This window comes from Pygoscelis adeliae, unplaced genomic scaffold (genome assembly GCF_000699105.1).
Source record: "Pygoscelis adeliae isolate BGI_AS28 unplaced genomic scaffold, ASM69910v1 Scaffold42, whole genome shotgun sequence".
Lineage (NCBI taxonomy): Eukaryota > Metazoa > Chordata > Aves > Sphenisciformes > Spheniscidae > Pygoscelis > Pygoscelis adeliae.
This window is the reverse complement of record NW_008824283.1, coordinates 9,757,954-9,775,516: the sequence shown is the minus strand read 5'-3', so window position 1 is coordinate 9,775,516 and position 17,563 is coordinate 9,757,954. Positions and strand designations below refer to the sequence as shown.

The following is a 17,563-nucleotide window of genomic DNA, read 5'->3' as shown; positions in this document are numbered from 1 at the left end:
CTTGCTTTGTGTAGTATTATTATTATTATTATTGCTATTATTATTTTATTTCAATTATTAAACTGTTTTTATCTCAACCCACGAGTTTTTCTCACTTCTACTCTTCCAATTCTCTCCCCCATCCCACCGGGGGCAGGGGGGAAGGGGGGGTGCGTGAGGAGTGAGCGAGCAGCTGTGTGGTACTCGGTTGCCGACTGAGGTTAAACCACACCACCTTTAGGGCCTTTTCTGCAAAGCTGCTCTCCATCCAGTCAGACCCCAGCATGTACTGGTGCCTGGGGTTGTTCCTCCCCAGGTGCAGGACTTTGCTCTTGTTGAGCTTCAGGAGGTTCCTGCCAGCCCATTTCTCCAGCCTATTGAGGCCCCTCTGGATGGCAGCATGACCCTCTGGCACATCAGCTACTCCTCCCAGTTTTGTGTCACCAGCAAACTTGCTGAGGGTACACCCTGCTCCACCATCCAGATCATTAATGAAGATGTTAAACAGGACTGAACCCAATACTGACCCCTGAGGCACATGACCTGTTATTGGCTTCCAACTATGTGTCGCTGATCAGCGCCCTCTGCGCCCAGCCATTCAGCCAGCTGTCAATCCACCTCACTGCTCGTTCAGCCCATACTTCACCAGCTTCTCTATGAGGATCTTATGGGAGACCATGTCAAAAGCCTTACTGAAATCTAGGTAGACTATATCCACTGCTCTCCCTTGTCTATCAAGTCTGTCATTTCATCACAGAAGGTATATCCTAAGGTATCCTAAGTTACTGAATAGTCACATATTTTTAGTAAATAACTGAAGATTCTGGGAGTCCATTAAGTAAGATGAGAAGTTCCAGATCTTCCCATTTTCCAAGATAAATACTCAATTTATACAGAAAAGTTAAGAAAATTAACTTGCAGTTCATACAGAAGAAAAACAAGGAGGAAAAAATAATTTGTAGATTTAGTAAATTCTTTACCTGTTTTCCTGTGCAGAACCACAATCTTCTGGGTTTTTACCATCTTCTTCTTTAAAGTACTGGCCACTGCTAGATGGATTAGCAAAAGTTGATATGAAAGGCCCCAGAGACTGAAAAGCAGCTTGGCGGACCTAGTGGAAAGGGTCCAAGGTGAAAAAAAATTATTTATCTATATATAAAGCTTGCTGTCCTATAAAACAAACGCCTGCTACTAGGAATTGGAAGGGTCATAAGCCTACTGAGGAAAGCAACAGCAGAGGCTTTTTTCTGGAAAGAGTCAGCCAGCTGTATATATAAAGTGCTAAGTAAAAAAAAGTTAAGAAAAAGCAGGGTAAAAACAGTTAAATCATGGGTAACTAAGTTGGCAGGCCTATTCCCCACAACCAAAGAAATCACAATTATTTAGATAGTAGAAGCAGGTAAATTTGAAAGCTCAGTTGAGAATTTTAACAACTTGAAAGGAAAAAATTACGTGCAGTGAACAGACATGTCACTACCATAAGTTTGACTGATAAGCTCTGCATTTCTTTCCCTTTCCTATTTGGCTATGTTGTTCATTTGCTCCTTTCTCCTACTATTTATTCTTCCCTTCTCAACAATTATCTTATCTACCTCCATTTTTATTATTTGATTAATTCTGCTGGACTATAACTTGCACAACTTTCCAGGATCCAAGAGCTCATGCTCCTGTGCAAAAGATCTACTTTTGGCTCCTGGAAGCAGTCTGCTCCATAACAAACTTAACAAGGTTTGAAGAGTAGATCTTCAAGACAAAAAAAAAAAAAAGACACCCCCCCAAAAAAAAACACAAAAAACCCCACCCAAACCAAAACCAAATAAACCCAAAACCAACAATAAACACTATCAACCCACTCCACTGCCCGACGTCCCCACAAAAAAGGAGGTGGTGGTAGAGAACATACAAAGAAATACAAATAAGTCACATCTGATTTTCCAGTTTTGTTAATGACTTTCACCAATGTTAAGTCACAGGCAGTTCTGTCGCTAAGAAAAGCTATCCCGCTGACACAGTTTTTCTTACATGCTGCAGTGAAATTGTGAGGGACTCTCTACACCCATTGACAAAATAAGCAGCCTAAGAAGAATTTTGCTTGAGGTGCGTGAAACAAATTATGTTATCCACACCTATGGGGAGAAGTTCTGTATGGAGTATTGCAGTAAAATCCTTTAAATATGACAGCTATTCAAGAAATAAAAAGCAATTCTTACCCATCGTGAAGGATCACTAATCAAATTAATAAAAAGGGTTGACAATTTTGTCCTCCGGACTTCCTGTGATGTTGCACAAGAAACTGCCATGAAGCATTCAGCACAGGCTTTCCTAACTCCCCACACATTATCAGAGCAGAGCTGGAAAAACCTCGGCAGCTGTTAGGAACACAGTGAGTAAGTTTGCAAGTCTTAACAGGCAGTACTTGTTTCAAAGCAAGTTCTTTTGTCACATTCATTTCCTTCATTTCATTCTCTGCCCTCATACACAGATGCATTAATTTAACATTTGCAAGACAAAGAACACATTCAGTAGCACCACCCTTCTAATCAGTTGCTCTCATGTTACTTATGGATACAGATAAGGAAAATTCACCTGAAGAACAGCAAGAAAGTACTAACTTTCTAACCTGATCTATATCCAAAAAGAAACCCCTCCAAAAAACCCAACTCCAAAAATATCCCCAAGCCTAGAAAACCTATCATAAGACAAAACCTCATCTCTACACCACTCTTTTAAAGCAGATAAAATTGAAAGGAACAAAACCAAAGAACACTGGTGCGTTAACGTTTTACCTATCAGAGACCACTTCAGATTTTTGTAAGATTCTCACTGAAACGCAAAGGAAGAGCATCTTGAGAAAGAAAGAAAACCTTTCTTTTCCACCTAAACGTCTCCTTGTTAGATTTACCAATCTCTGTCTCACCATCTACCCTACAAACAGGACCTGAACTGCATAGAGGAATAGGGGAATGAGAGAAACACTGCATGTGGTGCAAGAGAAAACAGGTTTGAACAGAGCAGTGGTTTTACTAATAAAACTGAAGCATTTGGCAGTTGCTCAGGTGCTCGGGTATTTTGGAAACAGTAACAGTAAGGATGAAACAGTGGACAGAGCACAGGTGAGGCAGTCGAAGACATGCAGGTCATTACACGGCTGCCTTCGCTTGCAACAGGCAGAGTGGTAAGATGCAAGTAATACAATGACTTGCACTGTTCTCAACTACTCTGTTCTCAATTACTGATGTTCAGCTGTTCCTACTTTCTGCAGCAAAGTTTTCTGGACTTTGCTTCTGATTTAAAAAAGCATTTATGTTACAAAATGAAGTTTTATCTAAAGCCATTCAGCTTTTTCCTCCCCCCCCCCCCCCCTTTTTTTTTTTTTTAAATAATCCAAGAAGAGCAGAAAATACTATTTTCTGTTATGGAAAGAGATCCCCAACCATCCAGCCACATGTTATTGCTTTCACATAAAATAACCACCACTTTTTTATTTCATAGTCTAACTGCACCCTCTACAAAGTTTTAATCCAAATTCATGACATGTATCACTAAGAGGGCATTTGTGTGAGAGAAATCAATTTACATCCCCAATCAAAAAACATACGGGAAATAAATCTGTGCAACGATACTTCATTATCAAATGGCTTGAATCACACAGTACCTAGAGAAAAAGGCAGCAAATGCTGTAAGAACATAAAAAAATGCCCTGAGGGTCACACTAGGCATATCTAGCCCAATACCACATCTGCAAAAGGCTGCAGAGCCTCTTGTTGAAGTCATGCCTGCATTTACACTCTCTCCATGTAAGTCCCTCGCTAATTCATGGCACTGACTCAACCACCTCCTCTGGCTCCTCAACTAGCTCACTGTCCACATCCCCAAAAGGAGAAAGCTTGAAGAAGGATCCCAGAGACTGTCACAGGCTCATTTCTGCTCCTTAGCCCTGTCATGTTTCCAAGCCTAGCAACATCCATCAGCAGCTTGGACCTGCCAGAGGAATGGGGGGCAACAGTAAGGATCCTCTGCTCACTGCTCCATCCAGTTCCCTGCTTTTCCATTTTGAATTTGTATCTCTTCCCTTCACTTCATTTGTTATTGCCTGGATTCATTTATTTTCTCTGCCTTTCTTTCTCTTTCACTCCTTCCCAGGAGGGGTTGTGAGGCTTTGTTATAGTCAGGAAAACTGACTTGAAAAGATTAAATCAATGAACAGCAACATTAAGCGGTGCCATTTAAGAGACCACATAAGCCTCATCACTTCTAGCAGTCTACACTCCCCATGCTCCGCCTGTATCTGCAATCTCTCATTGCATTTATGGACATTAGAAGACATATTCCTGCCTACTTCTTGCCTAATGTGTTTTTGAACTTGCAAATACTCCCTGCCTCCACAGCCTGAGGTATTTTCTTCAGTCTGATTTAAATCCTTCTCCCAGCTCTAGAATTGAGTACCTCTTAGCTTTAGACCATGTGACTTGGCAAGTAAGAGTTCTATATTCATAGTAACTGTCTTCAACATTTTGTAAACATCAATCATAACATCATGTCAGCAAAACTGAAGAGTCACAGCTTTTTCAGTCCCTCCTTACTAAGGGAATGTAGCAGTTATCTAATCATTTTAGCTGCCCTTCTCTGTACCTTGCCTAACTCCACTACTGACTTGTAGTGGAGTCACTTGATTAAAAAGAAAAATCCTTTAAGAAATGGCTTACCAGCATTTCTTCAGTGGCTTGCTGCCCAACCACACTGCAGATATCTCCAAAATTGGCTGCGCATACCTTGCAGACAAAATGCAAGAAATAACCACTAAGACCATAGTTTTAGTACAGCAAACAAAATCAAAGGAAAAATGTAAACAGCTTTTAAAACCATAAAAACAGGTTTTGGTGCAAACTCAGTATCAGCCACTTCCCCATTCCATCAGTTCCCATGGTTTTTTAAAAAAAAAAAAAAATTAAAAATTGTTTTCCTCATTTCAAGCTTAATCAGCCTTTTTTAATCACAAAAGAACCACCCCAGAACTTAAGTGAAAGGGAAGGAGGATAAAACGCATTCAAAGTGCTGTCAAATGAAAGAATACAAGAAGTTATCAGGAAAATAAGCTATGCAATGGCAGGGTGAAACCAAAACACAGCCTCAGCACCTAAATACCATGATGAAGTACTGGTTTAGTTCATCTTAATGAGTATCTTTAATTCCACCTACACACAGAGATATGAGCTCAGGTGGCTGATGCTGGATCAGTTACAGTTGGTTCACATTTTCGTGGCTACCTACACAACCATAAGGACAAGCAGATTCTCTCTTTGGTTTTGATAATAAAGGTAGGGACTCTGGAAAAAACTCAGGTGTCAAATATAAAATCTGTGGAAATGCGAGCTACAAAAGAAACCCCATAGCTTGCACTTATACATGCCACAGATGAGATCTAGCAGGAAAGAGTCATTTAGACAAATGCAAGTTCCAAGTTGATGACGCTCCTTTCACAGATAATCCAGATCAGATGCTGATAATTCATACCTTACGAACATGAAACATTCTGCAGTCACAGCACATCTCACAAAACCTAGGAAGAACAAGTCTTTCCGTGATGTCCTTTCCCACCATGGAGGCCATTTTGCACATTATCTAATGGTAAGACAGACACTAATCAGGAATGCTTGCATAACACACAATTCCATGTCAGTTAAGCAGAGGCTTTTTACATTTACCTTTCATTCTGATACACATAATTTTATTGAAAATTGTGAAAAATACTGAAAAAATCCTATTTTGAATTGAAAAGGTTTGGCCGCTTCTGCAAAAAGCATATTTTTTTTCTTTTTACCCTCCCCCTGTCATGATGTAACACAGCTGTAGAAGACATTGGTCTTTCACCAAACAATCAAATTCCTAACTAATGGAGATAAGCGAACTCTCAGAAATCACTCTTATATCTTATCCGACTTACAAAAAATTAAAAAAAAAGTACAAGATTCTTTCACTATTCCAATACTTAACGAATATATATATTTACAATTAACAGAAAATTATTGACAATTAATATGCTAAAGTGACTTCTACAACTTCTGTATGATTTAAAAATTAATTACAACACTCCATATTGTGCATATGCAACTCTAACATAAAATTACTGGGAAATCACATAGTACCAAAGAAAGTGACAGCCTTTCCCTCTAAATGCTCTTTCATTCTAATTTTTACTACAACTTTTAAAAAAAGGTGATCTAAAAGAATTTTATGTTTAACTTTGCTAATCGCGTCAGTAGAACTACTTAAATTCATTTTCCTATAATAACAAATTATTATTTTTCTAACCTCCAGGGGCTCTGTGAGCTACAGAAACCTTTCTCAAGTTTCAATATCTTCAAAACAATGAAGATGGGTAGAACAATTCTACTCCAAATTCTATTCCCTTATGTATTTGTAAGCTTCTTCAAGAAAGTACTAGAAATTTGGTGCCAAATACAATAATGCCCAGCCTGCTTACTGTTTACGAGTCCAGCCACATTATGAAAGTAAAATATTAATGCCGTCTCTCTCAACCAAAAAGAATAATAATTAAAAGAAAAATCACCCAGCAAAAAGCATCAACATAAATTGCAAAAATTCAAGCGAAACATAAGGACATACATCTTCTGCCATTTCTCCTTTATAAATTAACTTATTAATTTGCTTACTATTTTAATTCAACACATAATTTTTAATTATTGAGGTTGTGTCTAATGCAAAAAAAAACCCCACCAACCAACCATGAGTTAATCAACTCAGATGCCTATTATTTCATCTAATAAAACAAAATCAATAGAGAGAATAGACATACAGCAAAGACCAACAGAATTCAAGCGTTAAAGATTTTCCACTGATGGAAATTTTCCATATCTGCAATTTAAACTTCCATAAAACAAATAAACCTGGAAAAAAAGAAGCCAACAATAGAAGATGCTTTAGGAGTCAATAAAATTAATCCCCTGCGCTGTCTCGTCCAGCTGGGTTTTTCTTTACAGCATATATAAGCTATTGAATTTAAATCTAACCTTGACTTGAGTGTAACACAGCATGGAAGAAGTTACAGAGTAGTTATGGCTAGCAATATAATCTTTTGTCTTTAATACCATACGGATGTGCATCTTGGAATCACACTACCATCACTGCAACATCAAGCATTCAAGCAAACTTTATACTCTGTGATTTGGTATTGCTGCTACTTACAGCCACGGCTTCCGTCTTCACATCGTCATTGCTGTCTGGAGCTGTCAGATCTATCAGAACAGGGCATACTTTGGTCTCCACATCATATCTCTCTATGAGTTCTTGCTCTAACAGAACTAACAATGCTGCCTGGCTTGTTTTTCTTACCTATCATAAAAAGACAGAAACTGAATCAAGGAATTCGAAGACAGTTTTTTGTTTTAATATGTGTCCTGTATTTTGGAAGCTGTACCTATGCCACACACCTATACCAATTGCACTCAGTGAGTATATGAGAGGACAAGCGCTCCAAAACTTTTGCAAACACTTCATGTTTGAAACAAGTTATTTTTCAACCCAAGAACACCTGCATATTATAAACTAAGGCAATGCTATTATAAAAGTGTCCACCTACATACTTCCCAAAACACAGGACAGCAAAGTCAAAAAAAGTAGTCATGGCAAAGCTCACGCAAGAAAAGCGGCACAACTAATTGGGAGTAAAAGAGTTTCTAAGGAATGTGAATTTTATTAAACAAATCCTCTTTTTCTAAGATTAACAAGTTTGGCTGACAGTGAACAACTGCATTTATTTCAAATGTATTTTAAATTCTGAGAGACAATTTTGCTTAGTCCCATCTAACAAAAAAAGGCTGTACAAAAACAAGATAATCATTAATAAGTGACTTCATATGTGGCTAACCCCTGCCTCTCAAAAAGTAAGTTCATCAGAAGAGAAAACATTACATAAAACAAGAGACTATATACTCCAATGCAGCAATTTTGAAAACACCCTCGAGATCTTTGTTTCAGAGCAAACCAGCCAAATGAACTATGGAGTATCAACAGAGGTTAAGACGATGACCAGAATCGCTGATCTGCTAGCAAGAGAATATCAAGCAGAAGTATGGTTGTTGTATTATACATGAATTAGCAAACCAACTATTAAGATAGGTTTTGGTACCTATTTTTAGTTATGGAAAATCCGGAAAGGGCAAGAAAAAAAAAAGTGACAAACTCAGAGGCCTAAAATACTTAAAGTAATGTATCACCTAGGATTAGTCTAGTCTGAAATGACATGGAGAAGCCTAGAGAAAGCTTTAGACAAGCTAACTCATACATGCAGAGAAACAAACCACGCAAGTTCAGTCCAAAAGCTTTATTCAATTGATATACAAATAACTGGTTATGAAGGAACATAATGGTGTTAAACTGAATTATACCAAGGAGTCAGGTTTTTATGACTACTGTTCCTTTTTGCCAGAATTTAAATCATGTAAGCTTATCAAAATGACTGTTTGATTTTGACCATAAGAATATGATACCAGATAAAAGGCCCCGAATCAGAACAGATCACGTTAGATGAAAAAATGTCGGAAATTTTCTTTAATTAAAAATTCAGAGTGCCATGTACTTCATGTCATTCAAAACCTTTTTACCCCAAAATATTACACGCTTGTATGATGCTAAATTATTTGAATTGAAAAACCTCACACCAGGTGTATCCAACTAGCTAATAAACTACTTGTAAAAGGCACTTACCTGATTATTCTGGTCTGCGAGGTATCGTACCACAATAGGCAGTAAGTATTTCGAAAAAGCATACGGGATTGAAGGTCTGTTTTCTTGACAGAACATAGCAATATGAGGCACCTGTTCCATCAGTTCTGCCCGCACTGTTGGCTCTGTCAGGGTCAAAATAAAACCAAACAAGGCACAATAAATGTTTACAAGCATACTGCCAGAATAATACATACAAACTATGTTCTCAAGTGTTCATGTCAGTATGTTTATGTCAAGCTTCATTTTGACAAGCACCATCTTTTTGCAAAACCAGGTACAACTACACTCTGTACTACTAAACTACTAAAAAGATGGGTCCCACATTCTCAGTAAAAAAAAAAAAAGAAGAGGTATTGGAGAGCAAGCCACCAAACATTATATCAGAACCTGTCTGAACTCCCTACGAGCACCACCTACTTCCAAGAAACCTGCTAAGGAGAAATTCAACTCAACACTGGTACCACTATGAGAAGAAACAGACTGAGGGGTGCTCCTGGCCACAGCCTCTCATGCAGGAAAGACCCCACCGAGCAGGGCAACCAGCCACAACCACCGATGCTCTTTTTCATTCTTTGCTTTTTAAGGCTACTGATATTTTTGTCAGATGGAAAAGGTCCTGCATCTTTCCAGTTGCTTCTGTTAAACCTTTCAGGTATGTTTTTCATCAAAGTTGGTGACTATTTAAAAAAAAATATTTAATTCACTTCTTTAATTCAGAGAACAGTGCACTGCTTGAATGAATCCTAACCCCCACAGAACATGCACATCCATTTGGGGCATGAGAAGAGAAACAAGAAAAGAAATACAAATGTGGATTAAATTAAACTATTAAAAAACCAGCTTCCATTTAAGAAGTAGGTCATTATCACATGCCTGATAGTCCACTTGTCCACAGAAAAAAAAACCCACAAACATAATTTCAGACCTAAGTACTACGTATTTCTGTCCTTTCAGAGTTTGATAACATCTGTAGTTACTATTAGAGAACTGATTATCTATAAAAAACACATAATGAAAACTCATCAGTTACTCTCAAGTTACAGTAATTTGATTTACAGTATTTTAAATAATAAGATGTATACTGTTCACAGGATATGCATGCCTTACTAAATTTTTACATGTGACTTGTTCAGGTAAAGCTTAATGATATGACCAGAACCACCTTCCTTGGAATACTTGGAATTAATGTGATACACTAAAAATACAACCTTTTGCTAGGTAGACGCACGTAACTTGCAGTTGTATTTAACATGGCCAATGCATGCAGCACTTGGCTTTCTTGAACACTGGTTGCAAGTGACAACTTAGGCCTGAATAAAACAAAATGAAGATAAAGCAAGTACCGTGCTGTGTGCAGTCTCTTCTTCATTGAGGACAGTAAGAACAGAAGAGATCATAGCACACAAAGTAATCAAATGCCTATGGGCTCCATTTCTTTGGCTATAGACTTAAATCACTTTTCCTATAGAAAAACATAACAAAATCTTCTGTAACATTTATGAATTGCTGACAAAGTTTCAAAATACAAAATGAAATCCCAGATAAATCAATACTGAATAGGTTTGCTCTTCATGACAGTAAGAAAAAAAGTCTTCCAATCTGCTCTGTTTCTCTTCTGAAAACATTAACAGGAACACACAGGACAAAAGCCTTTTTATTTAAACTTCAGATATTCTGAAACATGTGCAGGTTGAACTCCATAAGCAATACAAACATCCTGAAGTTTGTACTGAAGAAGTCAGATCCTGAAGAAGACTACTCAAATTATGTGCAAGTTTTAGTAGACTTGAATTAACAAAAGTGAACAGGTAACAAAAGGCTAAATTCTAGCTTGGCAAATGCTATGGTTGTAGCACTAAACGTGACAGTTGACCAAAATAAGCACCTGTAAATAGGACAAACACAATAGCTAATGAGATCATTAATTCTGAAAGCTAAATTCTACATATCATATTAATGCAAAGAAAGGAAATACTACTTCTTGCAGTTTTTCTAAAAAACATAGTCAGAGAATAACAAGTTACCATGCTCAGTCTAAGTTTCTAATTTCAGTCTAACTTTCTATTGGGAGCTTGCAGCACCTCCTGCTATTAAAGCTGCCTTGTATTTCCTATCATAGTAACTCATCTTTCACTTCCTTATAAAAATTTGCCAGAGCAGTCCTTAGAACATGAGATAGCATAAGCTGCAATTCTTCATTAGGATGAGGTTTTCTCAGGGGGAAAAAAAATAATTTAAAAAAACAACCAAAGTAGATCACCTGTTTTCAAGACTAAAGTTGGCAAAACCATCTATTTTCTTCCTACATCAAATTCTGGTCCTCTTATCTGACAAGGCCTAGCTTCTTCACTTCTAGAAGAGGGGCTTGAAATGTGTCAGAGAAAGGAGTCCTTTTACATCTCAACACATTTTTTCCACCTGGGTGAAAACCTGCCCAAAGGTGACTGAGCTAAGAGGCCTTGAAAACACTCTCCATTTGCACCTGCCCAGTAGCTGACAGGGAGCACAGCAACTACAAATTGTGAGTCCTTCCTTGCTGAGCATATCTGAGATGGAGAAAGCCATGATCACTGCAGACAAACTGTATACAGCCCCTCTCCCAAGACTAACTCTTTTGAAAAGGCTGCAGATGGGAAACAGAGCAGAATGAGGAACGACCAGGCTGGGTAAGGAGGGATGGAGGGCTGAGAGATGAGTGACAAGGAGATAAAACTAGCAACTAAAGGGAAGAGAGACTGAAACTTGCTGGACAAGAAACTGGAACCAGGGCCCAGTGCCAGCACTGGAGGGACTCGCTCCCACCTTTCCCCTAAGGCTGCTATTTCAAAATGTGCCCAGGACATAATCTAAGGGTACAAGAGGCTTGCGTCACAACACTTATCACCAGGGTCTCGTTCTCACTTTAGGACCCCTGCCTCATTCCTTGCAGCAGACAGAAGATGACTGATGTGGGGAGGGCAGAGGGAAGGGGGATAGAGGAAGAGAAATTTGGCTGAGGCTGCATGTTTGACAGCAGTGCTTCTTAAATTGTTTCCAAAGTTCCTTCAGGCAGTTCCCACCCTCCCAAACCCAAAACTTGCTGGTGGCCTTTCCATTATGCCAATGCAACTGTTCGTACAGCCAGACTACAAAACCATATCAAAGAACTGATCTGGCTGACGCAGCTTTTGCCCCACCACAGCCGCATGATTAAACAGCAAGAACTGGCACTTAGATTGGTCTCCCTGTGCAATCACACATTTCCCTCAAGTAGAACTGTCTGATGATGGAAGCAAGCAAGTGATGGTAAGAGGGCGCAGGAACCGCTTACTGTGATATTACCATCAAAACAGAGTGAAAGTAGTAAAATGCTGAGAAACCTGATTTGTTCCTTTGCTTAGCGTGAAGCTGTGCAAAATGCTCAAGCCAAACTCTTCATAGAGTAATTGTACACTACTCATTTGATTGCAGTCCAAACTCTGGGTCTTCACTGCTGAAGAAATATCCACCACTGCAATCAAAGCCAACAAGAGCTCTGTATTAAGCATATCAAGAGCTATGTATAGAGCTTCGGACACTAGGCACTCAAAATGGGAAGACTGTCTTGAGTTTGATACCTCTACAATTTGCCCACCCACTGGTAAAGTAATGGCAACACTCCCTTCCCTCAAATTGACTAGGTTTGCTGTGAAATTGAATTCATAAATTTCTTTATGAAGCACTCCAGCAAGAGAGCAATGACTACCAAAAACATAAGAACCTTTTTTCTTCAGAACAGGGTTCATCTATTATGCAGCACTTGAGAGAGTGGCCACACCGCCTGACAATATTGAAGAGCTGCTCACGTAAAGCGAGCCCTCTTCTTCCTGAGCTACTAAGTAAGCTCTGGCTTTGTGAGGATCATAGACAGATGAGATGATACAATTGAAGATTTGAAAAATTCATGCCCAGGAATGAATTAGAACTGTAAAGTCACCTTAGTTCTTACATTCCCTATCTTTTAAGTACATGGCTCTGCGATCTTAGCAAGGTCAATTCAAACCAACAAACAAACCAGCACTGTGTGTGTAACTGGCTGTGTAACGCAACACCGTAATTCATTATCAAAAAGGCATTTGTGCTGTTCTTGGGAATTACTGCTGCTATGCAAGAACCTGAACCTTAAGCTTACCAATAAGAGCTCAATTATTCCAAATGCTGAAGCACATGTTCCAGTGTATAGTGAATAGAGCCTAATCTTGCAGTCTGATGGGGTTAAAGTAGAGCTTTTTTTTTTTTGCATAGTGTTTCCTAAAGACCCAAGCAACGCCAAAAATTTCCACTAAAGATACAGCACTTTCTCATCCCCTTCATCCATTCCTCAGCTTTGCCTTTAGCTTAGGCGGGTGGCAGCTCCAAATACAGATTCCAGCAGACTTCAATACATGATAGTGTCTGACATTTCAGTTTAAACTTTTCTTTTGATATATCCAAATTTATGGCTTGGTCATCAACATAGCAAACGCAGCACGGCAGTATCAGTTAAAATTATTACACGCAGCTTCTTAAAGCATAAGCCCATCCAGCTGGGGAATACATCTGTATTATACATTTTTTGCACTGTACAATACAGTCAGGACCAGGATTTCACACAGTATAAACAAAATCTGGGTGGAGAATTTTGCTTCACATCAAGGCTGAAAGTTTCTATTTTAGGCACTCTGGAAAATCACTGTGTACAATCAGGGTCTCCATAACATTTGCTTGGAACAGTATTTTTCCATTTGGCAGAGGAAGTATTTTTAAATGCTGCTCTTTTCAAACTATCTCCTGAAGGTACAAGTGTATGCCTTAAACTAGCAGGCTACTAGAAAAAAAGCTGCAACTTGTCAAAACAGAAAAATTTGAAAAGAAATATTAATATAAAAAATTAGATCTCAGAAGCAAACTTATACTTTTCTTATTCATTAGCACTTTATTTCATTCTATCAGGTCTTATGTATTCTCTAGATACAGAATTATACTGAACTGAGTTTTAGAAGTCAAGCAAAACTAAAAGAATGACAGAAGAAAGTGAAAAGTTTCATTTCATAGACTTCCATTTCTTGTTTGTGAAATAACTTTGAAAAGAAGTTGCCAGAATAAAATGACACAGTTCTACCTCTCTCGATTTCCAGACCACGCGACGCCAACCTTCAGTTTTAGCTATTTCACAAATCACCATTTAAATCAACATCCCAAACTGACTCCAAAATCATAGTAGTAACTAACTGTTCCTTCCCCACCCATGAAAAAACATTTACATTTCCCCTAGAATTTGCCACCATCTCTCATGTAAGCAAAGTGCCAGCATACTCATCTAGCTACTCCTAGCACATACACTTAGCTTTCCTATATAAATGTGTAATGTTTATTTCACCCCTGCTGAGGCTTCAGTTCACCCTGTATTCCACTTCAGCTACGAAGAAGTAAAACACCACGGTTAGCTGCATACTGGAAATTAAAAGGGGATTATTGCAGAGCTGCACAGTATAATACCAACTAATTGCTCCAGAACAGTTATTTGTAAATGAAGTAATTATTCCAGAGCCAGCTCACAAGCAGATTTATTTCACAATAGCTTATTCTGCAACAACATACAGTATTTAGAAGAAATTCTGTAAATCTTTCATCATCCCAAAATGACCATTCTGGAATACAAGCAGCAATCAATTTCCCCTACATTTGTGAGGGGCTGTAAGGTTTTTGTGTTGTAAAAGTGTGTATGAAGAACAACTACTGGTGATGTTAATGCTGCTTTAACTGACAACTTCGATGAATGTTTTAAGTGCATCTGAATATTAATAATATTAATATTTGATCTCATTAAAGGTTGTGAGTAATAAGTAAAGGTGTAAGTGCATAGCTTTGCATTTACACTTTCATTCTTTAAAAAAAAAAATTAATTTGGTGAAAGGCAAATGAAAATATTGATTTATATGTGCTAGATAGAAACAAGCAGCACAGAAAACACCTTCATGCCCTTCCCCCTGCATAGATCCCCATTTCTGTATTCAGCCTGAATATAAGGTCCACAGCATACTAAGACGCCAATCTGCCAACGGCATGGCAATAGTACTGGATTTTTACATGTCTGTTCTCAAAGTGAACGTCATTTGCATAATCAAAGACAAAGTTTAAATAAATTCTACAGTTTATCAACTCAAACTTTATCTATTCCCTTCTTTCCCAAATATAACTTGCCCTTCCCCTCTTTTTTTCCTTCTAGTGTCATCTGTATTTTCTCTTTCGGATTTCTCTCATTTCCTGCTTCATCTGTGCCTCCAACTTTCCTACCTTTTCTGAAGACAAAAGAAAATCTAGACAAGTGAAAATACACTGTAACCAGAGCCCATCCCTTTTAGCTTAGGAGCCCATCAGAAAGACTGATGTGTCTGACGTGCGTGCTGCTTCAGTAGTCAGGTTCGTTTCTCTTACTAAGCAGAAATGGACTTCATTACTGACTGGCAGAGCGAGGAGTGAAATACAGACTGATGAGAGAGGGTAAAGTCACTGTGAGTCATCCATCAGATGCATGGAGAGACAAAAGATGATCACATCAAGCAAAGGAAAAAATTCTGAGTGTAGCAGGAGATGGGAGAAGAGGTATGGAAAAATCCAGAAACATGAAGATGGAGAGGAGAAAACACAGGTGGAGCTATTGACAACTGGGAAAGGCAAATATTAGCATTCCCATTAATATTGCTTACATATGAAGATTTTGTTAAATGAAATGCTGTAATATGTGCTATTCGACAGGTATTGCTGGCATCTCTCACTATACCAACAGCAGTAATTGAAATGGTCTTACTAACATAGGTTAAGCACACTATTAAGTAATTAAGGTTGTGAGGCCATCCACATTAAGCCTGATTATACAGCTTCACAACTTAATGACCAATTAGTCTAATAATTGTTTTTTAAATTCAGCTTGTTTTGCAAACTGCATTCACAACCTATTCTATGCAGTAAAGAGACTACTTTTCATTCAGGAGGAAAAAAAATCTAGTCAGTTATATCCAAGCAAATAAGCACCAGTCCTCCAGGAAGTCACTTTCTTCTTCTCCATCGTTTCTTTAGAAAGATACCTATATGCATCTATTTCACAGTACACGAAAATATCGCATATATTTTAGAAATGAAGATACAGACTCTCCCTCTGTAAGAACCCTCAGAAAATAAGATTTAAAGCTTCTAGTGCACGGTTATGCAAGCACACTGAGCAAAATGCCAATAATGCAATAACTCTGGCTGAGGCTAACTTTCGAAGCCAGTTAATTGTACTTGTGTGCACAGTGATGAAGCCTTGTATCAGATAAGCCATTCACAAGCTGGTACAAAAAAAAGTTTGAATAATACTAACTTACTCAAGTGAAAAAGACAGACATTAAGGGCCTTGTTCAAGCTCACATAAATCTGCAGCTAGTCTACATTTGAGGATGAAGAAGGCCCAGCTGTTTTGCTATGTTACACAATGGTAGTCCGAACTGTCCTTCACAAAATACATTTCACTACAACTCGCTGTCTGTCCACCTGCAACCCCACACACTGGCTGTCGACAGAGAGATGTTAAAATACCACTTAGCACTCTTTTAGCAATACTTAATTCTTCCCCCGCAAAGAAACTTTCATAAATTAGTGATATTAGTAAGACATTCTTCAAAGAGTCCAAATGAGTTCCCACCAAAAGCTATTTGAGAATTTTTTGTCAACAGTTTTTTTAAAAATAGTTTTAGAGCTGATACTTGCCTTTGCCATGATGCCTCAAAAGATTTATGTCATGGCTAGGCAGTTGGTATGTCAAGATCTGTGTCAATCATACCAAACCATAGTCTCATGATTTTTTGTGCCTTCCATCCTACAATCATATATTTGGACCCAGATCTTTTTCTAGTAAAGATTAATTTTTATTTCACATTAATGCAGTGTTGAGCATAACAGACATGACATTTAGCTTCTTAAAGCGTTATCACAGTACATGAAGAATGAAAATAATTATTGTTTTGAAAGTCTCTTGCTCTCAAACACAGAAACGGCTGCCTCATTGTAGCCTCAGATTAAAAAAAACCCCACACAACCCCCCCCAAAAAAAAACCCCAAACAAACAAACAAAAAACCCCACCAAAACAAACCAAACCCAAAAAAACCCTAAACATGTTTCTTTTTCAAGCAAAGACCATGTCTGAAAAACATCAACCCACCTACAGGACTTCTGAAGTTGCAAGGTTATTAACAGGACAGAGGACTGCTTAGGCAACTTAAGGACAGTTGGTATTTCTAGTTCACTGCTGTACCCGTATTTTAGATAACAGCAGCAGTAGCACAAAGAGAGCATGGATACTGTGTACCCTGGGTACATTCTTCAGTTCAAACCTCATTATACCAACTACTGCCAAAAAAAGAAAAGTACCTCGCTTTCTGTGACTTGCTTTGACAAGAGAAGGCAAATACCTCCAAATGTCAAGAAACAGGCATAAGACTAATGAGTATCACCTATTAGAAACGAGAAAACCTGTACATAGTTTAGTTTGACTTCCCAACAGTTTGTTTTTATTTTTATTTATTTATGCATTTAAACATGAAGGCTTGACTCCAGGATGGCTCTAACCATACAGATATCTGGCTCTAACCAAGCAAGTCAAAGCGCAAGGATACTTTTATGATGTTTTCTTATTCCAAATTCAGGTGGGTTTTTTTTTTGTTTTTCAGAACAGGTTAGAAAAAATATCATAAATGGAAAAAAGCATCAGATAAGAGAAAAATGAAAAACAAGTCTAGTAATAGCAACCTTAACCAAAACAACCCCAAAACAAAACAAAAAATGAACAAAACCCACCGT

At 38.1% G+C, this 17,563-nt stretch overlaps 1 protein-coding gene across 1 annotated transcript in view; it reads right to left on the bottom strand.

Moving 5' to 3' along the window:
• Positions 1 to 17,563, bottom strand: part of PPP4R1 (protein phosphatase 4, regulatory subunit 1) — a 56,697-nt gene that overhangs the window by 28,955 nt on the left and 10,179 nt on the right. The window contains exons 3-8 of the mRNA XM_009318590.1: positions 8,707 to 8,849; positions 7,186 to 7,332; positions 5,494 to 5,601; positions 4,686 to 4,751; positions 2,190 to 2,348; positions 960 to 1,090 (exon numbers count right to left, since the gene is read on the bottom strand). Coding sequence (XP_009316865.1) covers positions 960 to 1,090; positions 2,190 to 2,348; positions 4,686 to 4,751; positions 5,494 to 5,601; positions 7,186 to 7,332; positions 8,707 to 8,849 — 754 coding nt within the window. The remainder of the gene's footprint in view (positions 1 to 959; positions 1,091 to 2,189; positions 2,349 to 4,685; positions 4,752 to 5,493; positions 5,602 to 7,185; positions 7,333 to 8,706; positions 8,850 to 17,563) is intronic.